Source organism: Corvus kubaryi, unplaced genomic scaffold (genome assembly GCF_017639235.1).
Source record: "Corvus kubaryi isolate FWS band 111438036 unplaced genomic scaffold, C.kubaryi_AGA036_p1.0 split3-73, whole genome shotgun sequence".
NCBI classification, from domain to species: Eukaryota; Metazoa; Chordata; class Aves; order Passeriformes; family Corvidae; genus Corvus; species Corvus kubaryi.
The window spans coordinates 4,982,597-5,006,888 of NW_024582091.1; the positions used below are offsets into that span (position 1 = coordinate 4,982,597).

General features: G+C 36.7%; 1 protein-coding gene across 2 annotated transcripts in view; it reads right to left on the bottom strand.

Moving 5' to 3' along the window:
- The window catches only part of HMGCLL1 (3-hydroxymethyl-3-methylglutaryl-CoA lyase like 1), a 78,573-nt gene that overhangs the window by 17,031 nt on the left and 37,250 nt on the right, over positions 1–24,292 (bottom strand). The window contains exons 6-8 of one of the 2 annotated variants that reach the window (XM_042016767.1): positions 18,223–18,286; positions 13,651–13,839; positions 3,213–8,753 (exon numbers count right to left, since the gene is read on the bottom strand). In XM_042016767.1, the coding sequence (XP_041872701.1) occupies positions 8,691–8,753; positions 13,651–13,839; positions 18,223–18,286 (316 nt within the window). In that variant the 3' untranslated portion in view covers positions 3,213–8,690. Of the gene's footprint in view, positions 1–3,212; positions 8,754–13,650; positions 13,840–18,222; positions 18,287–24,292 lie in introns of those variants that run through there. The other variant, XM_042016766.1, reaches the window with a different exon arrangement.

Sequence of the window (24,292 nt, forward strand, 5' to 3'; positions counted from 1 at the left end):
TCTCTAGAGAAACTAAAGGCTAGTTTCCCAATTAGTTAAGCAAAAGTCATGGCAATATTACAAAGAACGTTTGTAAACATGATGGTATAATAAAATACTAGATATTTCTGCTTGCTTGCAATTTGATTATTCCCTTTATATTTTTTTTAACAAGAAAAAATTTACTTCTTTTGGCATTTTTTTCTTAAAATTCATTCTCGCTAAATAGCCTGTGAACTTGCAAATGGCTGTGCACATCCTTATTTGATTCAAGACTCAGACAAATGTATTTAACAAATGGGACCACTAAGGTCTTGTTGGAAAATCCAGCACCTACTGCAAAGATTCAGAACCAAGGAAAAAACCCCCCTTTAACAGCCATGAAATATATGTTTTAGTCATTCATCTGTATAATTTCAAGGAAATAGCACTGTGCAAAATACAGTGTCTTGAGCAGAATTCCAGGATGGGAATATGCAGTTAATAATTACAGTAACATAAGCAAAGAAGATGCAATCAAAAAGGGCATTTTTTAGCTACCCGAGGCAGAGTGAATCTTTACTTAAAATAAAATTTTCATCACAACTTTCATTATAATGCAAGAAACATTTTTTAAAATGTGTGATAGTTTCTCATCTTCTACTGTTCCATTATAGCTGAATCAATTTTATAATGTTCATCACATTACAGTACCTTAGCATGTTACACTGCCTCCATAAGAATCTTCCCTTCAAATGCATTGGCTAATTAAATGGTAGCATTAAGGTGGGGAGCCAAAAAATGTAAAATGTCATGTAAATATTTTTCTCTTATTCTGATGAAAGTTCCTTTTTATAAAAACACATTTGCAATTGTCTGTCCAATGTATCTGCCAGCAGTAAAGCCACAACACTTCTTTTGTTAAAAAGACATTCAACTTAGCATCTATCTTTTGCTACAGATGCATGTTATACTGCTAAATCTTTTATTTTGTTTACTTGTTTTATTCTTTAGAGGAAAAGATACTACATCAAATTAAAAATTCTTGCCTATTGTTGCAACTCTTAGTGCAAGCAAAATTTAATTGCTATGAACATTGATCAGAGAAAAAAAGTCTTTCTTTCTATAAGCATTTATGCATTTGAATGGACTATGTGAAGCAAATCACATCACTTGCCTCTGGCAATCTTACCACATATCACTTGCACTACGCAACGAAGGAGAAAAAACGTAAACAGACAAACATGAAAGCTGGCAAAAATACGATGTGTATAACACTATCATTCATTTATGTTTAAAAATTAGAAAAAAGATTTTATTTCTGAATGTCTGGCTGTTTCAATTCATAGTGCAATATTTCAAAAGAAAAAAGATAAATGACAAATTATCTGCCTCAGGAGACTGTTTCAGTGTTGCTTCTTCACAGCACAGAAAGAAAAAATGATTGTCATACTTTAAGTACTACATCAGCTTTGGTTTCTGTCTTAGCTGAAGAGTCATCTTCAACTTATGCAAATGCTCACTTGTTCTCCCAAGCTACAAAGATCCACCCAACACACTCATTTGGAGTGGGTTCAGAACTCCAGGCTGTCTGGTCACAGTTATCTACAGATTTTCTGCTGTTTAGTTTACCTTAGAAAACACCCTGATCTTGTTTAAAGCCACTTGATGCATCTCAGTATAGGAAGTAACTCTCCCTCCTTCATTGTTTGCTAGATGATAATAAAATTCCTTCTGAGGAGCTGTAAATATGCAAGAATGGCCAGAGGTTTACACCCCCTCAGCACAGCTGTCTGCAGAGCTGCCCAAAAAGGAAGGAAGCATCATCCTGTAAACACTACACTTCCCTACTGAAGACCCTGGGATTTGTCATTTCCCAAGTCTGCTCCTGCCATAGCAAACTACTCTGATCCTTGCCTAGGTCTGAAATTCAGGTTCCATGCAATATCTTCTTTTTCAGGAAAAATCTAGAATACACACACTCACAAATAATGAAAGGTAATGAAAACAATCATTTCCAGGAGGGAAGCATTGTAGTGATTCTGCCTTTTTTTTACAGTTGCTATTAAACTTTGAAGAAAAACTACTTTAGGGTAAAAAAGGGAGAGGGAGTCATTCCCATTAAGCAGAAAAATAAATATGTCTAAAAGACATTTCTTCTACCTGATGCGTACAGATTAAAGTACAATATGATTATAGAGAGAACTTCTAAAAACAAGTCAAGCAAGTCTTACAGAAATAATTAATTTTCAAAATACCATGTAAATTAAATGAGGAATTAAATTGTGAAAAAAACCTGGTTTTAAAGGTACTTAATTGTATCTTCACCACACTTTTGAAATTTTTCTTTCACAATTCTTTTTAAAATTATGTTGAAATATTGTATGCTATTTCTGTCACTGCTCCACATACCTTTTTATTGTCCAGCACGCAAGCTCAAATCCCCAGGGACATCAGCAGCACACTCAGAGCTGACCAGAACCTCTGAAATCTCATGTCCAGAGACATCCTTTAATATCATTATGGAATGCCATTTGTGGAACACCACAAATGGTACTAGGAACGACAGCAAAATCTCTCTTTTGTGTGGCTAAAGCACAGGAAGTTGTTCTCTTTTGTGACCATATATATGACCAAAAACCTAAATGGCATCAGGACTGGAATTCAATTGTCCACTGTGTGTAACTCTTGCACAATCCTTGGCACAGATTTGCCTTGGGGCAAATGCAGTGCAATTTCTGGCACTGTCTGGGAACTAGCACCATTTAGGGATCATCCATAGTTGCCAGTCTGGGCTTTTGGAGGGTAAGAGTTTGATTTTCAGGATGCAAGCTTTACAAAGCAATTGGCTATAGTGCCAGAGAGGCCAGGATGTGCTGAGCATGGCAACATTTTAAAGGAGTGATACAGCAACTGTAGGAATGCAAACCCTATTCAGACATACAACCTCATCTCTAAAATTACCATGGCTGCTGATGAGATAGCAATTGAGGAAGAAATGCATGTTATGGCAGGGGTGCTGAGAAGGAAGAATAGGATGGGCTTGCAAGGATGGGTTCTGAGATGAGCCAGTTGTGTAGCACACTTATTTGTGGAAATCCCATTTCATTTGTTGTGGAAGTTGGAAGGTGTGGAAGAGACAAGCAAGACACCATAAAACTGAAAGGGACAAGTAACAGCTGTGGAGAACTAGCTTGTCTTTCTGTGAATGAGAGAGTGCTTATGTAATGCTGAATAAGGCACAAGAAACAATCTTCAGACCAATGAAAAGTCTTTATTTTCCAGTCATCTAGATAATCAAGACTTTGATTTTTAGGAATTGAATCAAACACTGTTGTAAAATAACAGTTATCAGTTCAATTTCTGATTGCTGCAGGAAGTCATCTCATGAAACCTACAGCCAGTCACTATCGATCACGCAAAAAACCACCCCAAAATACTACTTTTTATGCATGCAATCCAAGGCACAACAGAAATATACATGAGGAATTTGACACCAGCATGCCCTAACAATACTTTTTAAGCATGCTAAAGATCAGTGATTTCAGTTTTTTAGTGCTGTATTTTCACAGCTTCTAAAAGCACTAAATATTTATTTTAAATGTGGCTTAGCATTTTGAAAACTATTTTATACTAATTTGTTCTATAAACACCTGAAACCCTTTTATTTTTTTTTTTTTTAAGGCTTCTTACATTTCCAGCATTTGGAAGTAATTTGTTTCTAGTCCAAAGAGATGAATGTCTGTCTCTAACAAAAAGACCTGGATTACTGCCCAATCCACTTCAGAACTGGATGATGCTGACTCTTAGCCATTTAAATAGTCAAGTTAAACAAGACACAGTTGGGATGATAAAAGGAGGTCTGTAAAAAGACTATTGCTCAGGCCATGTGGACTTACAACTATCAAACAATGACTAGGAAAATAGTGAAAGGGAGAAAAAAAATTAACATAAGTGCCAGGGAAAACATTAGGATTAGGTGAATGCAGGAGCATGGTTTCTGTTCATGTCATTCTTTCCTCTTGCCAGTGGGCTGCCAGCAGGATATTTACTCTGCTTAAGCACTGACAGAGACAAAGAACGGCAAAAAGGCATTACAAAGGAGAACAAATTGAAGGGGAGGTAGACACTAACAGGCTGTGTGGAGTATAACCCTAAAAAGCACCTATAATCTGCTAATTTTGTAGCTAAATTATATTCTATGCTATTTCGTGTGAGCCTTGTTTGCAAGCACTATTTTGCAAGCTTCTTGTAATCTGGTAAAAGGTGAAAAAACCAGAATTGTCTCCTCATATCTTATTAATACTAGTTCCTTTCCCTTTTGCAAACTGTAGTTCCAGATATGACAACTAAAGATGCACCAGAACTGAATCTGATGAAGACCAGAGAATCATTTAAAGTAAATTCTCTGAATCTGTTTATTTTTGCATAGGAAGAAGTGCATTCACAAGAGTATAAAGATGCATAGCAACGAAAACAATATTAGAAATGTATTTTAGGTACTGATCAACCAAATCAGTATGGTATTAATGATTCTAGATTTAATGAATCAGAAAATTATCATGAAGCCTTAATTGGAACAAACCACTGACACTGAAGAATAAAATGTACAAATGAATGCCACTTACAGGATGGGAAACTCAGAAATTAAATAATTTAAGATGTAATTAGGAAAGACACAATAAAACAGCATTCCAAGAAAAAAAAGTAGAAGCATGCAAGGAGGACACCAGCACAGAAAAAGAGCTAAAAATATTTGGGCCCAATTTTTTTTTTTTTTTTATAAATACACACTTTCAATAATGTTTGTACAGAAATGATCTTTGCTTTTAAGACAGAAAACAAAAAACACTTCAAATTTTATTTGTTTAGTTGCTACAATGATTTTCCATTCAAATTCCATTTAGACATAGAGTGATAAGTATGTGTGAATTTTCAGAGATATAAAGAAAGATGCATAGATTTGCATGTGAAAATCAAATGTTTAAAAATATTTTAGAAGACAGTTGAGGTTCGATTGTAAACCAAAGGGAAGTCGTGTCTACTGTCCCAAGTCAGCTCTAGTGAGGTAATTTGAAGATGAGACTAATCTATACTGGATGTAGGATCTCTTTGATTAGTACCCTGAAACAGACTTAGACTTGAGGTTTGTTGGTTCAGTAACTAGGGCTGAAAGTTTCTGGAATCCAGTCGGCATATTACAGGCAGCTAAAACAATGTAGATTTCTCTTATATGTTAATCCTTTATAGTATGCTAAGTTTCATTTCAAATAAAAACCAAAACCCACAAAAAAATCATACATACAGAATACCTACTGGTATATGCATGTAAACAAATCTTTGCCTCAGGAACTCTCACTGCTATTTCAATATACAATAACAAATATATTCCCCTTCCTATCCTAAAATGTTCAAATGATAAGAATCTTAAAACAAAGCCTACCGTTTAATTTCTTCCCCAATTATACTGTAACAGTTAGAATAATAGCAATGATTAATTTATTTGTGGACTCTCAGACTGTCAAGTTTTTCTGAAGCATAAAGAAAGGGGTCAAAAACATTCAGCTGGTCAGAAATTGCATACTATGCACATTCTGCAAAAAGCAGCAGAAAGCAATAAAAATACAGTTTCCAATTCTTTTGTACTGATCTGAGAGAAGAGTAAAACTAGGGTTGCTAATTCTTTTGTACTGATCTGAGAAAAGAGCAGGAGTAGAGCTGCCAGTTCATTTGCTTGATTTCTTATCTTGCTGATATTACAGGCAACAACATAAAACCAGTATGTATTTAAAAAAAAAGAGGAGAGAGACAAAATACTGGAAAACATCTGTCAGATTTTGAGCATGAACACCTATGTTTTCATTTTCTTCCCATATGTAGGTCTGATTTATTCATTTGTGCAGTACATTTTTTCACTTACAATAGTAACTAGCTGACTGCTCACAGTAGCAATATTATTCGATCAAAGGTAAGTTTTTTTCTACTTTCTCAAAGTAGACACCCTCTTTTTAAGTTCTCTTCAGAGGAAGAAAATGTGTACTTTGCAGCCTGGTACTCTTTCATAATTCACCTGCCATTTCCCCCCCAACTTATCTGCTTTCAAATAGAGTCTTATTCACCTGTCTTGTTAGCTTTCAATCTCAAAGAGTGCTACTCACATTCTTTCCTAATATCACGTACTTTTTTGTCTCCAACATCTGCTTTTTTAAGTGCTAGCTTTAGCTAGGTGCTATGTCATTTCCACAGGGAAGGGAGAATAAAAGGAAACAGAAACAAAAAAGGGCAAATTGATGTTTTCTAAAGAATTTTATTTTACTGCCAACACTTCTAATTTGCTAACAAATAATTCAGAAGTACTGTTGGTACTTTCAAACCCAGAAAATACCTAGTAAGTTCCCAGGATAATTTAATTCTTATAAAAATCCAAAAGTAGAAATCTAGGAATACCCTTATTTAAAAGAACATGCATGTTGTAATAAAGTTTCTTGCATTACCTAAAATTATGTGTATTCCCATTCTCTTATGTTTGATCTCAAATATTTTCTTTTGCATGTTTTAGAATATTACACAGATTTCCACTTAGAAATTGTGCTAGCTATCCTGTTTCTCACAATGGAAATCTGAACTTTGAAAAAATTTAACTTCTACAAGTTAAAACAATTGCCCTTAACATGAGCATTATGGTATTGCAAAGTATTCATTTAAGCAGGAAAACCTAGGACCCACAAAACAATATATCCACAACCCTGCTGATGGGTGCTTTCCAGCTTAAAGAAATTCCATTTCATAATTCCATTTTTTTCCTGCCATTTAGCCAACTTTCCACCTATTACATGCCTCCACACCTTAATATTAACTTCCAGTGCTGAACACTTCAAATTGTTTTCTGAAAAATCAAAGCATATGATGGCCATTGTACATCCTTTGTCTTCTTTGGCAGTGATTGCCTCAAAGAATTCCAGCAAAATACTGAAGCATGACCAGCCCTTCCTGAATTCTGTACAGCTATTCTCAGTCAAGCTGAATTTTTTTGTAACTTTTCCCTATCTGAACCTTGAAATTAGTTTCTGGAGATCTCTGTTAAGTCTTCTGCAGCTTCCTGGCATATATTTGTAAACAGCAGAGAAAAGCAAATTTGTGAGGTGCGCTGAAGCCTTTCCATTTCTATGCTATTCCTCAAAAATATTGATTTTTTTTTCAATATTCCCAAATATGTGCATGCTTCATATGGCAAGTCTCTCCTATGCTCACATTGTGCTACATAATGTCTTCAGAGTGCCAAGTTGTGCAGGGTAAAAGAAATGGAAGGTTACAGGGCTCAGATAATTTGATTAGGCATGTATGTATTTTGATCATTTGCTTACTCAGATACCTTAGCTTTTTTAATCTAAAAATTACATTCTACACAAAACTTGAAATCTATTCTGTTTTTAAATTCCAATTTCAAAAATTAGTTTTAAATCTTCATAAAAACTATTTGTACTGGTCTGATGATCTTCCTCTGGTTTTTTCCTAGCATTTCACAAACTAAGAGATAAGCCTTATTTCTGTTTTACGAATAAAGTAAAAAAAAAAAGAAAAAGCCAAGCCAAGATGCTATGCCTCCTGTCTCCTGTACCTCCTTAATTCCATACAGCACCTCCCTATTAGCTTAGAAAAATAGTCTGTAAGACTGTGTTGAAATTTTAACTGAACTGTCATGACTATTCTTTGCTCTGTTAAAATTTAGATCAGATATGAATAATTTAATTGCCAGGTAGTGAGTGCCCCAGCACACTGCTGAAAAACCCCAAAATACTAGTATCATTTAATGCATTATTGAAGCAAGAATTTTGGCAGATCAATACCTACAAGTTCATTTTGTCAGTTATTATTGAACTCCCCAAAACTAGTATTTTTTGATTTGTGCAACAGACAAATGTGGCTGGACTGGCTTCCTCAGCTAAAAAGTTTGTATGCACTGTTATAGGAGAAATTCCTAGCACAATGAGTACAAGCAAGGCTTCACATGTTTTCATAGTTGCTTATCTATCTTCTCTGCCTTAAAACAGAAGTGTCAATTCATTGTACTGCACTATAGCTCTGGATGATTGTGCTTTCCAGGGAAATAAAAAAAGAGCATTGCTTACAAATAAAGAATAATACAGTAGTGTTTGGGGTTTTTTTTTCTTTCTTGATCAGTACATAAATCTCATGAAAACTAAACTAAAGGAATTGGGCTTATAACTTTTTACAACATAGTTTTGTAAAACTGTACTTCAAGAAAATTATCCTGTCGCTTCTTTTTATATCAAGAGATTAAACAGTGACTGTACACGTTTGTATGTGTAATTCAGTAAAAAGGTAATAAATCACCAACAGAAACCCTGAAACAATTTATCTGGATTTACTATACACATGCATTTGCCTTTTTCCCTTTCAGCCTTCCACCACTTCTATCCATACCTTCGTGCCATTTTACCATTATTTTATTTTATCATTTCTCTATTTTATTTAGCTTCTCTAACTTGCTTGGCTTCTAGCTGTAACTACTAGTCATTCCCTGGCATAAGCTAGGATGAGTCCTCATCCTTGTAGGGTATCTACTAAAATATGCCAGACAAATCGAATGTGAAAGAACTGACTGCAGGATACAAATGTTAAGTGAATTTTCTAATAGAGAAATGTTCTTACATATGATATATTTATTTGGAAGTTCATCATTATGGGCATTACAGGTATATTCTTTTATGTCAGTCACAGAAATGCAGGTCTGAAAACTTAAGAGGAAAATGTCCGCAAACGTAATCTGGCACCTGAAAGAGATGTTTAAATGCTGTCAGACACCAACACCAATTTCTCAGGCTTTCTTGAGTCTTTTTTTACCAACAGAGTTGACACTGGAGAACTGTTAGGGCTTTGTGTACACCCAGACACCACAAAATACTTTCTAAATTTAACGGAGTATGAATATCTTGCCTCTGCAAGACAAAGCCTCCAGCTGAGCTCCAAGCACATGAGACCCGCCAACTCTCAGCACCCACTCCACTACCCACCATTAAAAGCCATCTTTAAAGCTCAAGTTATTGGTTGCCAGTCCCTTCTCTAAAGACTTGACTGTCTTAAACAGCAGCAAGGACAGACTACTCCATAAAAGAAGGCAAGCAAGGGACCAAGAGTCACAGCCAGGTAGGCAGTGGTGGCAACATCACCAGAAAAACAAAGCCAGGAAATTGAGTCAGAGATTCAATATTGGAATCAGGTCTGGAGACAATAACCAGGATCAGACAAGATCAGCCAGGTCTGAGGGTAAGCCAGTAAGTCAAGCCAGCAGGTGAGGATGAGGATGAGAATGAGAATCAGGGAGGTACAAGACGGTACAAGTGCAATTGCAGTGCTACTGCAGAGTAGCTTGGGCAAGGGCCAAGCACTAGAGCTTAAGGTTTAAAGCCACTGCCAAATGAAGGAGAGGGAGCCTGCGCTGAGGATCCTTAGTAGGAAGCAGCTCCTGGACAAGAGATCTCAGCAACAAGCTGGCCTCTAACCTGCACCTGAAAGAGGTCGTGACAGCTTGTGACTTCAAGCAAGTTCAATAGCCATAAAAACCAAATCCTGTATTTGAAAAATAAAAAGGACAAGATGGACAGCTACATCTAGGAGATGGTTTTGGGTGGAAAATTTATCTCATGTTTTCCATGGAAATTCACGTAAATCACAGAGGAGGGAATTTTAAACACAGGGGTTTTTTAGTCACTTAGGCTCTACCATTTCGTGCTGCTGGCTGTTGAGAACTCTATTCCTCTAACAAAATGATGCTTGTAAATTAATAAACCATGAACTTCAGCACCTATGCTCAGATTCCTCTCCTGGTTCTGGCAGTTAAAACAGCCAGAACAAAACTGAGTAGCTTTGAGTGAACCTAGATTTTACTACATAAGTAAACTGGATGCACAAAAATATGCAGTTTGGTTAGTGTCTCCAGCATACACCAAGAGGCTAGAATCAATTTAGTTAAGCAATGCGGGGAAGAGGTAAGCAGTCAGCCAGTCTTATTTGGATTTGTTCTTCTTTTAAGTTTATTTCATCTTTAAAATTCAAGCATCTTAAAGAAATTCATAAAATATTATTAAATATTTTAAACTCTCTATAAGGGGATATATTATAATGTTTGAAATAAAAACCTGTAATCGCAAATCTGGATTTTGCAGTCTGAACCTTGAAACTTTAATTAAAGGCTTGCTAAATTCTGTTTCTGGTACTAAAGTAAGGATTTTATTTCAAAATTCATGTTTTCTGTAAAAAGAAAGAATTAATAAAAACTAGTTTCATTTGGCAAGTAATCGCTCTCATTCATCTCATTGTGTCCAATAAGGTGAAAATGATTACCCAAGGTAGTAAAAATCCTTGGTCCTTCTAAGTCATTAGAGTTTTATACTTGTTTTCTTTAAGTTAGAATTTGATCCCTGTACTGTAGGGATCAGTTCATTTTAATGAATTAGGATAGCAATTTGAATTTGATAAAATTCTATGGGACTCCCATGTGATTGTTTCATTTATTCAGGTATCACAGCCAGACAAATATCCTCTTTGCTTCTTAGCATACTCTTTCTTATGTTTGAATATATGTTATAAAGACAGACAAATCTATTTCTGGCAACTACACAAGCTTTACAGGAAAAGAGTTCTTTAACGCTTCCATCAAAAACTTTCCCTTCCATACCCATTCTATATGAACAATGGGAGTCAATTGTCAATGAAACTCAAATCTCCTTAGATCAGTGGCCTACCTTACCAGGGCCTCTCCAGAAAGAAGCTTCCCGACCCATCTTTTTACTCTTCCTTGGAGGTCTGTCACAATTTCCTATAAATGTTTTACTATTTCTTTCAGCTACACTATGTGTTTGTCACATTAGCTAACCCACACATGTAACTTTACTCAAAATACCATAACCTCTAACTAGATCTCCACATCACTTCTCATCTTCTGAATTGTCTCTTTGGTAAATTCTACACTCTGGTAGTTTTATATTAAGCCATGTAACCAAGAGCCAGTCATGTTTCTACTTTAAATGTTTACTCGTTTGTTCTGAAGCATCACCTCATGTTCCTCACATTTTTACACAGACTCTTTTCATAAAAGAAAGTGAATTTCCTTTCTATCTGTATTACTCACTTCAGCAATTCAAAAAATTACTTATGCTTTAAAAGTTGGCTAATCTCTCTCCCATCTTTCACTACCTATCCTTTTGCTAAAACAACACATATAAAACTGAGTACTAAAATTGCAAGACTCCTGCCCTGCTAATTTCTTATACAGATATGGCCTGTCAGTTCTAAATTACCTTGGATCAGCCCCAGATGAAAGAAAATATTCTGGGCAGTATAATCCTGCATGAAACAATGTGATCTGTATAAAAAATCACTTACTGAATCACCAGCAACTCTTTCCACTCCTAGGAGATCTCCCATCGAAGCAATGCCTGAATTAGCGCAGAGTGATTTGTGGCTTTCCAGCTGCCATTCATTAATTCTTAGGAAATACAATATACAATACAACAATACTCAACCCGAGGTTGTTCAGAGATGTCTTAGGAAGAATGTAATTTGTCTGCTGAATGTTCTTTAAACTTGTTTTCAAACAATAACTGTAGCCTATTATTTCTATGACCCTCCAAACACATTTCACTCTTGATGAAATACTGTGTCGGTCACACAGACCCATAAAGGGGAAAGGCAAAGGAATTGTTTCTGAGAAGCATTTGGTTTAGGAAACAGAAGCTGAGTTGAAGACAAGGGGTTTTATTCCAGTGCTCTGCCATTCCTGTATCTTTGGCAGAAAGGAAAGCACAGGCAAGCCCGACAGCAGGGACTAGAAGTGACCTGGCCACTCTGATCCACTGGCTTTAGCACTTCACCACACAGCCGACCTGCAATTGTCCTGTTTTAGGAGTATTGCTTAGCTATAATTCACTGCCAGCTGCCTTGTTCTTTTGACCAGAGACAAGAAAGGATGCTGTGAGGTGCAGGACCTGTTTGAGGATCCAAAAGCCTGGGGACTTTCCTTTAAATGAGCCAAGGAGCTGCTTGCACAAAGCCAGTCAGAGAGACTGTGTAATGCCTGCTTCATCAAGGACTTTTGGCAAACTCTATGACAAGTTCAGTTCAGCCAAAACCACTGCACCTTTAGACATGTACTGTAGGAGACCTTGAGCACAGAGGGAAATTTTCTGGTGGGTCTCAGGCACCCCTGGCTTCCCAGAAATCTGAGAAGGTTGCATAGGAATTTCTTTTTACGTCTTTTGCTCTCTTGAATTTGCATGTTAGTTATCCTAAACTGCACATTAGGTACCTAAGAGGTTTTTTATACCTTTAGCTTTTACACATTTGGTTTAAGAACTAAATAAAAAGATAGGAGCAAGAGGTAAACATGGGACAAGAATCACAACAAATACTGGAGTTAACAAATCATAGCCATTGTTCAGTGTTAGGAGGCACCATGACAGCAATCATTTTAAGGAAGGATTTGAAAAACAATGCTTCAAGTATTTTTATGGCCAACTCCTCCCATGCTCAGGGGTTTTCATGCTTTTAGGTATTGCATCTGCAACTGAAGCTAACTGTGAAATTAGCAATTTATTTATCCCATGGTACATACACACACATTTGCAACAGTGAAAGTGAGTAAGGGTGAATAGGGAATGTTGTGAGTAAAAGTTATAACCTTTTTTACCAGATTTTGTCATTGTTTATTTCACTGAATACCTGCAGATTCCCATATTGAAACTTTCCTTGTTCCTTCTTGTGGCTTATACCACTAATACTGTTGACACAATTGCATCCAAATAACATAATATGAGCTCTACCAAAATAAAAAGTCAGACAAAGGAAAGTTTGACCTTCAGAATGACTGCCTGAATTTCAAGGAAACAGAAGATGCCATTAAGTATAAAATAGAACAATAAAGGACTACAATTTGTAAACAGTTTTTGATTCTGTAACACTTAGTAAAAGTAGCTCTCTGTAGGAAGGCATACTAAGATATTTCTCAAGATTATATCTTTACAAAAGCTACATTAGAACTTGCAGTCTGTTTTTTCTGCATTGTGTCCTATTCTGAAAAATATGTCAACATAAGGGGAAAAATCTGTTATGGAAATTAACTCTGATTACTTAGGCACAGCTGATTAAATAAGATATAAAGTTGTTGCTAATCTTACTTGGAAGGTATAATTGATAAAGAAAAAAGAATAATGAAGGCATATGAACAATGATAAAATTATCTAGACTATTCTGTGTACATAACTACCAATATTTTAGATTTATCCATCTGAAATCAAGATGTAATTATGCATTGTTCAATTTTATATTTGACACACCTGTAAAATTGAAGTTTTAGTTTAATGGAAAAAAACATACAGCTGTTCCAAAGAAAATTGGAATCTAATGTCAGTGAAATGTAATAATCATCACTGTTTCTTAGTGATTTTGTATGGAATTGAAGGTAAATAATAGATAAGGTTTGACATTTCCTGGTAAAACCAACAGCAATAATATCAGTAGACAATCTGATGTGTGAGCAATAATTTCCTAAAGTTTAGTGAGTGCCTTTTTGCTCTTCTAATGATTTCTTTAATGGCAGGATTTTTTAAAATTGCACATTGAACTAAAATAAGAATCCTACTACTGTATATATAAAATGAGAAACAAAGTTACCTGTATGGCTGTGAGGATATTGGCTAATGCTTGGCCATACGTGTCATGACAGTGAACAGCAAGAGCACTCAAAGGAATTTCTTTCATAACAGCTTCCAACAATTTTTTCATACTTCCAGGCGTCCCCACACCAATTGTATCTCCCAGAGAGATTTCATAACAGCCCATACTGTACAGCCGCTTAGATACCTGATTAGAAACCGAAAAACACCAAGAGGTCAAGATAAAAGAGTATAAACAGGGTCAAGAACATATATTATAAAGGGCATACTTCTGTACAGGTTTTAGGTTTGACCTACTGAGGTGGATCTATTTACCAGACACCCTATATTCATTCTTGAAAACTGCCATTGAAGAACATCCCACAGATCCTCTTATTTTAAAATTATAGTTCTGCTGTGTTCTGTACGTGGAATAGCCAACCAAGTCAAATCCATCAAAAACTTGCTTTCTGATTCTCCCACAGAATCCAAATAAGCAAAAATTTAACATTATGAATTACGTTTCTTTCAAGCTCTTTCCTAACATTTTCTTCTCTCTGGAGACTTCCCAGCTGTTTGGTTTTCTCCATGTCCTGCACATGGTAAAGACCTGTCCTTTTGTTTGCATATTACATAGAGACAACTAAGATAATAAATAATTAACAAAAAGCCTGATTTTTCTTTCTCTTGGCACTTAAAAAATCAATGAAAACTGAAATGTTAACATCCTGCAGTCAATACTAATCTTGAAATATTAATTTTACTTGCTTTTCATGAAATCAAAACATTAAAATACTAAGAAAACAAAACTGCAACTTAATTACCACTCTAGTCCTTAAATTTTAAAATTTTTCTTAATATCCAACAAAACCATATACAAATAGGTCTTACTTATGCAAGTAGAGCCCTAAATATTTCAGGAATTACATCTTTGAGGAGTTTTTTGCATGGCTGAGAACGGAGGTTTGGCTCCATAATTTTTGCGTGGAGAGAAACACATTCAGAAGCACAAAATCATGTTTTTACTGAAAACATTGCTTCAGGAATTGAATGCAGTAACTCCCCATCTTATTTTTGTTGGATTTATTTGGAAAGGTTCTTCCTTATTTTCAGCTGCTCAATATGTTTGTCCCCTTTAGGATTCCCTACTGTGTATGAAAGATCCCAAAAGACCACTCCACTGGAACAAAATCCCAGTCTAGAAATTAACTGTTTAAAAATGAAAAAATACAACCCTTTTCCAAGACCTCTTCAGTTGCACTGCAGTCTGCTGTTAAAACAATTCCAGGACTTCATCAGTGGGATTGCTATGAGCATGTCTGAGGAAGCTGACAAAGTGCTGCACCAGAAGTCTCGGAAGTGCTGGATTAATATTACTGTTCACTTAATTCAAAGAACAGCTGAAAAAGAACTTCAGATAGTCTGGATCATCCTGTTTAAGGCTCGGAAGTGCTGTGACTATTGCAAACGTGGTAAAACTGTGCTTTGAAGTCAAATTCCCGGTTTATATACACATAAATTCAACACATGTTATAAGAAAGGGACATTCACCGGAATGCAAAAGGGATTAATCTCACAGCATATTTTTATATCATCAACACATGGCATGCATTTTAACTAGACTACTGTTGTAAGAAAAAAAAGGATCATCTGCAGCTAGTGGTGGATTATATCCAGTTAAACCTCAAACCTTAGTGTTTCTTTAAGATCAGGGCAAAGAAGTGTACTGCATTTTCCCCCCATTCTTTTTAATTCATGATTCAGAGTTTTTCTAGATGAGCATTTTAGTTATAACTTGGACTATATAAACTGCTAGAAATCATATTGCATTAACTTCTTTTTCATGCTCAGTCCTTAGGTTTTTCAGCTTCCTGAATACAGAGTTCTGAAAGATGGAAGAACAGAGGGTGAAACTGCTAACGAGCTGAGCATCATCACTGACTTGTCATGATCTAACCTTAAAGAGATCCTTAGAAAGAGATCTATATTTAATTTCAGTAAGAATAAGCATACTTGGAAGCTGAATGGGAGTTTTTTTGTACTGAAATTGCTATTTTACCATAGTAGAAGGCAGCCTGTTATGTTTTTGTAAGTTTTCAATGTGGATTTTTGGGAGGAGGGAGAAGAGAACACACTGTTTTTTCTATGTAATTGGGATGTGATTATGAGCTTGCAGCTTTGTTGATTGAACAGGGCTGTGTTCTGCACCACTGAGCAGTTTTACTATGCATGAGTCTTGTGCTACTCCCCTTGAGAACACTGCCTTGACACCAAGCATTGATCAAAATGGGAATTGGTGAACCAGCACTGCAACCTCTTAGGCACGTGAATGGTCCTACTCCTGGAAATAATATCAAAAACTATACTCTTATAGTGAATACAAAAGGTCATAATCCAGTTACAGATTATTTTAAGCAACTAACAATGTAAAGACCTGCAGTTCTTGTGCTGTAAGGGAAACTTTAATGATCCAATAATATTCAAACGAGTAGGTACATTTTCTATAGGTTGATCAGAATATGTCCTGGATAATATTTAATTTAATTAATTCACTGCTTTAGGTTAAAAGGAAGCTAAGGAGAGAAATAAGCAGACAGAAAGATAAAAACAGCCAAGCACATGACAGGAAGATAATGGATTACACAACTGGTTTCAAGGATGTTATACAGTGTTTCCAACAACTTTCAAGCTTTATCTGCCTAAACTTGAAATTCTCAAACCACAAAATGATAAATGGTTAAGCAGTGACTCCATTTCAAGAATCAGCAGAGTAATAAAATAGGACTATACAATTTATTTTAGAATATGATAACTGTTTGTTTCTTTGTTTGTTTTAAAAAAAGAACCATACAGATATATCTGATAGATTCCAGAAGTCTGAAAGCATCTGAAGTTTGCACTCTAGATAACTGTGTAAGGCAGTTATGTATCTAATATACCATAAATTAATTTAGTCTGCAACAGTCTGTAATAATGCATGTAGTCTGAAATAATCCACCTCTTCTAATTGCCTTTGCTTCAGTTAAAAAATCTTTTTCTTAAAAAAAAAATTAAAACGGTCACTGTTACTGACTGCAGAAGAAACTGCCTAAACCTTTCAATTGTAGCTGCTGATTGCAATGCACAGTCAAGGGGGTCAAAATGCTCCCATCCCAAAAAGATGATGACCAGAGCAGCAGCCCTCTGAAAGAGTTTAGCAACTCAGCCAGTAATTTTGATAATGCTGATTCTCTGGATGTATTTACATAAAATTCATCAGATGTACATCAGTGCTTGCTGAATCAGGGATGGAATTAAAAAAATTAATGCAGTAGCTTTTATTCATAAACACATCCACAGTGGTATAGAGGTATGCAAGAAGACACTTACTAGGATGAAGATAGAAAATAAAATAGCAGTATGAGTAAAAGTTTGCAGGTCTGGAACATTAAATAGCAATCCCACTGGCAAACTGAGAAGGAGCTCTTCTGTGCAAGGAGAGTCGGTAAAAAACAAGCAACACATGTAAAGAAGCCTGTTGGGGGACATGGTAAGCAGTATGTCATCACTGCTCTAACTAAAGCTGTGTCATTTCTAACCTTCACTTCATATTAAAACAAATAAATTTAGAAATACTGAGTACCTTCCAAATTAGCTTTTTATTTTCAAAGAGTCTGAGTATGTGTGGCTGCTATGGGAGAAGTATTATCACAAATTCCATCTGGAGTGTATACTAGAAGAAGATGCAGGAGAACAGGACCTGAAAACCACCCACACCGAACATAATATATCAGACAATTGTTGACTAGCTGCTAGTGCTACAAATTAAAAAGTAATGGCTTGGATATTCTGCTAGATCAACAGAAATATGTGATTAAGTGTAACAGAGAAGACAAGTCTGTCTCTAGGTGGAAGGCCAGCATGTTCTGCCTTAAGCCTCTGGGAATTTTTGCTCCACTTTTTTTTTTTATTGTCCATTTAAGCTTTGATGCCCTCTTTGCTTTCCTGCAAAACTTTACACTTGTGTTTCACTCATCTCTCTGCTGGGAAAAAAAGGCTGGACTAAGATTTCTTCTTCCTTATTTTTTATTCTAAATGGGAAAAAGGGGCAGGGAGGGAAGGTGCAACTTACATCATCATGGCAGTAGAGCAATTTAAGAAGTCATATTGGGGATGAGTTTTGGTTCATGTGTCAATCACATGACCCTCACCAGAAGCCCAAAGACAACACAGTATGCTTATTCCAGCATAAAATGGATTTAAAAGCAAGAAATTGTGCTGGAAACCCTCTTGTACAACATAGTTCACTGACATATGTGCTTGAGTCTATTTCCGTAAGCAATTTCTTACCTTCTTGCTAGAGGAAATAGTGCATAATATTTTTTTTCTCATGACTGATAACAATCAAAATATGCTATTTTTCTCACATTTGACTGTATATGGTTAAGTGAGGTTATGCGCCAAATTTTAGCATTAGCTATGTTTTTTGCTTGTTTTCCTTAAATTTTACCCATTAAAGATCTTTTTATGATTAACTAGAGAAAATTACTTATAGACATTTTAAAATGCATTTTTGATTCATCAAAAAGACAAGCCAGAAATTCACTCTTACTTCTGCCACTTTTTCTGGTATGACATTTCCTTCATATGGGCATCCCAAGGCACAGGACACATACCTATAATAAAAAGAACACACAATGTTCTGTTTTATATATATACATATATATGTATGTATTCATGCATGTTACATTAAAAAAATAGGTTAAATATAATTTTGAATATTTAAACCAGTCAATGTAGAATAAAGATTTGAATGAAAAGTTAAAATTACATCAGATGAAAACTGAAGGTTATCAATTTTCCTTTCAGATCACAGAACAGCGATTTATATCTTTACTTATGCTCAATATATGTCACAAGTTGTAAAGGACTGGCAATGCAGTCAAGTTAACAATGTTGTAGCAGACTGTTTTTCTTGGTGTTTCCTTCTGAAGTTGCAAGATCCAGCTCAAACTTTGCCTTGCCTTGTCCTCACAAGGTATTTAGAGGAAGATACCACTTTCTTCCTTGTACTACCTACCCAGATCATAGTGAGCAACACATGGACACAAACTACTTCTGACAATCCCACCATCTCATCAGAACTGTGATGAGGATGTAAGTTATCAGAACTGTGGTGAATGAGGAAGCTTTCACACTCTTTCCCTCTGTACTGGCATTTCTGCCCCAGTGCCCCAGAAGAGTTATAGCTCCATTGCAAGCTGTAATTTAGGTATGCCTTGGGACAAGAAGAAACTGAGAAGCCAAACTGTGTCCCTAAGCAGCTATTGGCTTCATAAAGCACAAAAATTGAAAGCCACAATCAAACTTCCATTGTTCAGCCCTAATGCTCTATTAGCATAGAATTCAGTTTAAATTTCCTCTTTTTAATGACAATTAAGAGCATGAAATTCTAATTAAACTTCTAATTGCTTATCTTAAATTGATTAGGAATATGATTAAACTAACCAGAAACACCCAGTCAAAATCAAAAGTGTGACCGTAAAAGGATTTACAACAGATTCAGAGGTCTGCAGAGCCCCAGTCCCAGTGGGAGGTTGCTCAACTGCTTAATAGGAGAACAAGAGCCTTCATCGATCTCCCATCATTCCCTTTCCTCAACACTGAAGGATATAATGCAAAATTATACACTGCATAATGCAAAAGGGATTGAATAGATGCCAGTTTGTATGTAGTCAAGATCCGTGGAGTAAAGGATGTATTGTTTCTTTGCAGTTGAAGGAGAAACTGATTGATAGAATGTGATATTAGGATCAGTAACAGGCAAAAGAAAAATTGTGAAAAAAATGTCCATATTTCAATGCATAGAGCATATTCCATCCCTTATGTGAAGGTACAGTGCTGGTTCACTAGAAGCAACAGTAAAAATGAAGAAAACCTCAAATCTAAAACCAGCTTGATTAGCTCTGACAAAGAAATGGAAATGAATTTTGTTTCCACAAAAGTGGTTGGGGCCATTACATCCTGCTCATAATTTTAATCCAGATGCCTACTAGGCATGATTTCAATTATCGATATGTCATTATGAAAACCAGGTTTTTGAAACTTGGCCACAGAGTTCATTAACTATCAGCCCCAATTTAGATGTCACTGTTTAAATTTCAAAATTCTGAATTTTCATATCTACATTATAGATAAAAATGTAGCTACTGTTAACAGTTAAACACTGTCCTGATTTTCAGTGACACATAACTCAAAAGCAATTCAGGATAATTTCCTTAATTTTTTTTATGCATACACAGTTTTTCAAATGAAACTAAGCATGAAGAACTTCAGACCCAAAGGATTGCTTTTTACATAATACTACAGTGCCTAGAGCTAGTGACTGCATACACTTACTGAAATTATTTTCAATATTAGCCACAGCCCTTTTTATGAAGTGATTAAGAACAGTACTAAATACTAAGTAATTGCAAAACGTACAGTACATATGTGCACATGTTCCCTTTACTTACATATCTTTACAGGTTCCTAATGGCTACATATGTCAGATCAAGAAGACATGCATTTGGTAGTGATAATGTGGCACGAATGACATCTGGAATGGAGTAGGGCAAACAAAAGTAAAAGCAGGCCAAAAGGTATCTAGAGAACAATGGAATACTCCCTGTGGTTCACACCAGTGAGCAGAAACTTGCCTGAGCTCACATAATTCAGCTGGGCCTGCTGGGGTATGAAAGTATGTGGTGACCTGAGGAATCTGCCTACTACAATACACAAATCTGTTTGAGATTATGAACTCTGCATACTTACTCCATTGCGACTAGACTGACATTTTAAACAAGGAAAATATGGTAGATATAATATATCTGGGCATCTGATATTCAATATTAAACTGGGGAAAATAGGGATTACTGAAGAATTTGACAGGAAAAGAACTTCCTACCAGAGAGACAACAAAGTCCTGTGGAGAATGAAAGAACAAATTTTCAGTAGAGTTCATAAAGAATGAGCTTGGCAGAATTTTATCTAATATTTTCACTTAATGAGTTGGAATAAAAAGTAGAGATGTGGTGATAGCATTAAATTTGAAAGCAAAATACTTAAAATGCAGCTATAAAGGAGTAAAGTGCACTCCAGACATATATCAGGGTAAGCATTTTTAATAGAGGACCTAAAATAGAGGACAGAATCACAAAATAAGCTGAGCTGGAAGAGACGCAAAAGGATCATTGAATCCAACTCCTGGCCCTGCACAGCACCATCCCCAAGAGTCACACCGCATGCCCAAGAGCATTGTCCAAATGCTTCTCGAACTCTGTCAGGCTTGGTGTTGTGACCACTGTCCTGGGGAGCCTGTTCCAGTGCCCAACCACCCTCTGGATGAAGAACCTTTTTCTAATATCCAACCTAAACCTCCCCTGACACAGATTCAGGCCATTCCCTCAGGTCCTGTCACTGGTCACCACAGAGAGGAGATCAGTGCCTGCCCCTCCTCTTCCCCTCACAGGGAAGCTGCAACCGCAATGAGGTCTCCCCTCAGTCTCCTCCAGGCTGAACAGCCCAGGAGACCTCAGCTGCTCCTCATACAGTTTCCCCTCAAGGCCCTTCAACATCTTTATTGCCATTGCCCTCCTTTGGATGCCCCCAAATAGTCTACTATTTTTCTTATATTGTGACACCTAAAATTGCACACAATATTCAAGGTGAGGCTGCCCCAGTGCAGAGCAGAGCAGGACAATCCCCTCCCTTGCCCAGCTGGTGCTGCTGTGCCTGATGTCCCCCAGGACACAGGTGACCCTCCTGGCTGCCAGGGCACTGCTCACTCATATTCAACTTGCCATTGGCCAGGTCCCTTTCTGAGGCACTGCTTTCCAGCATCTCATTCCCCAGTCTGTCCATACATCCAGGGCTGCCCCACCCCAGGTGCAGAATCTGGCCCTTTCCCTTCATATGGGTGGTGATTGCCCAGCCCTCTAACTTGTAAATCTCTCTCTGCAGGGCCTCTCTGCTTTGGAGGGAGTTGACAGCTCCTCACAGTTTTGTATCATTTGCAAACTTACTTAGTATCCCCTCCAGTCCTGTGTCCAAGTCATTTATGAAGATGTTGAAGAACACAGGGCTTAAGATGAAGCCCTGTGGGATTCCTTTTGAAAAGGTCTTGCTGTATTCTTATCGGAAATAAGAGACACAATTTGAGTTAATTTGTAGAGAACTACATGCAAGCTGAAACATATGCAGACAAGTGCTGAGTACTGCTAGTGGGGTACAGAGAGCCCAGCATGTGAAAGGAGAAAACATGCATGTCTGTGTGAAAGAGGAAAGATAATCGTGTCTGGTCTGAGTATTTCCCAGGATATCTAGAATTAAGGCAGTGCTGAGTGGGATGCTTTCTAATTGCATTAGTGTGTTTCCAAACCATTAAGAGGAAGTGCGAGGAAATAGGTTTCATTACAAAGGTAGCTTGTTATCTGCAGATAAATTTGGCTGTTATATTTTTCTTTTAGTTTTGGGTATGAAAGAACCCATAGGGCATTAAAATCACAAGAGAATACAACCACATCAGAGCCCCAAAACCTCCACCCATGTGACTCCAAAAGGGGAAACAACTTTGAAGAACATGCTGCAGAACTGCTTGGAAAGAAGAAAATTACCAAGACTCAGCCACAGAGAGCAACAGAAGACACGAGTTTAAAGAACAGTCTGGTCAACTGCAGCAAACACTACTGACAAATCAAGAAGAATGAGGATAGACTACTGTTTCCGAGTAGGTCATCAGGGAGCTTGGTGAGAGTTGTTGCAGTTGCAAGCAAAGAACAGAAGCCAAAGTGTAGGAGTTATAGGAGGGAATCACAGAAGAGGGTCTCCAGACAGTAATTCTAAACAGCGCCTTCAATGAGCTTAGGAATGAAGAAGAGATAGGCAATGAGATATGATATGAAGAACCGAGTAGGGTCAAAGATGCAATTTTTAAGAGGCGAATGCTTGCTTATATTGCAAGTGGAAAAGAGCCAGAGGACAGTGAGAGGTTAAGAAAGAGAATAAGGGAGGGAAGAAATAAGAGGAAGAACAGAACATGGGGTCACTGGGGCAAGTGGAAGGGGTACAGATGGAAAGTAGACAAGAAACTTCTGCTGTTCTGACAGTGGAGGAGAAAGGACAGAAGGAAAAGAATATGGTATCTATTTTTCTTAGGAGAAAAAGCAAGATTCTATGTGAAGAAAAGCAGCATAGGAAAAAGAGTTTGAGCAATAAATTACAGAGGCAACTGGGATTTAATTTGTGAATTCAATTAAGTTGGAGAATACAGCTGTTTTCTAAAAAGATAGCAGGACTGAAAGAAAAAAATATACCATAAGGAAAAAGACTGTCCCCGTCTCAGAATATTCACCAGATACACTCCACAGTATGAGCACAGAAGCAAATATCTGGAAGTTCACAAAGTGGAGTCTACAATGGAAGTGTTTTATTCTAAGTATGTTCTTAAACCTTCGCTGAATTAAGGCCAGACATAGCCTAACTACATCTTCAGCACACAAAAAAGAAAACAGCCCATGAAGCCAGAGATGGAAAGAAGGATTTTCAAGTGAACACATCTATACAGCTGCTTTAGCAACACACAGGTATATGCTGTTTTGCTCACTCAGGTTTTGTGAAATCAGAATCCTTCCCTCTAAGAAAAAGTGATAAAAAGAAGTTTTCTACTTGTTTCACCTGGCAGAGTTCACCCAGTCTCTCATCTGTCTACAGATTTCACTGCAGATGAGTATCATTCAGTCCTCTACTAAAGTGTTTCCTATGCATATAAAACAAAAGCAAAAACAAAAACAAAAAACCCACAACAACTTTACTGTGTAATAATTTGCACAAAAATGCTGAACAGCCTCTGGGGATGGGGAGGGAGAAAGAAGAGGAAGAGAGTTTTCAATTTCTTCCAGAACGCCAAATTTCAATGTTCCACACATCATATAGACAGTATAAGGTCCCCATAATCAAGGTCACTAGAAATGGTGATAGTCACATCAGTGCAATGCCTGTGAAGTGAAGGATATAAAACCATAAACAGGGTAAATGAGCAAACGCTTCTTAACTAAAGTGTATTAAAGGAAAATGAATCCAAGCAGAAACTGAACTCCATGTTGTAATCAGCCCTTTGTCAGCTTGTTTCAGCAGGAGTCCCAGAGCCAGCTCCACAGCTGCTACCACAGCTGGAAGCATGAAGCCTCCTGAGAAGCCAGTTGCAGACTCAGATGCTGCTGTTTCCTGTTTATTATTATAGTGTAAGTTTGCATATAATTTACCATGTTCACTGCAGATGTATTTATTTTTATTGGATGTTTGTGCTAAAATGTACATGCCTATCATTTGGTGAATTCATAATATTAAGGTTGATCTATTCTGTCTCTTTGCAAAGAAAACCATTTGTTAAAAACAGGCAATCTTTACTGTAGGGAGAGAGAAAACACAAAGAAGAGAGAAAGGAGATTCTTCCAGAAACAGAATCTCCAAGCCAAGTCCAAAATGTGTAAATAAGGCCAGGATCTTTTTTCCACATTTCACTTAAAAAACAACCAAAAAAAATCCCCAAGCACCTCCCCCCAATACCCCCCCAACGAAAGAAAAAAATCTCTCCATGTACTTAGTGCCCAGTTAAAAGTAATATATATCCTATTCTCAGTGAA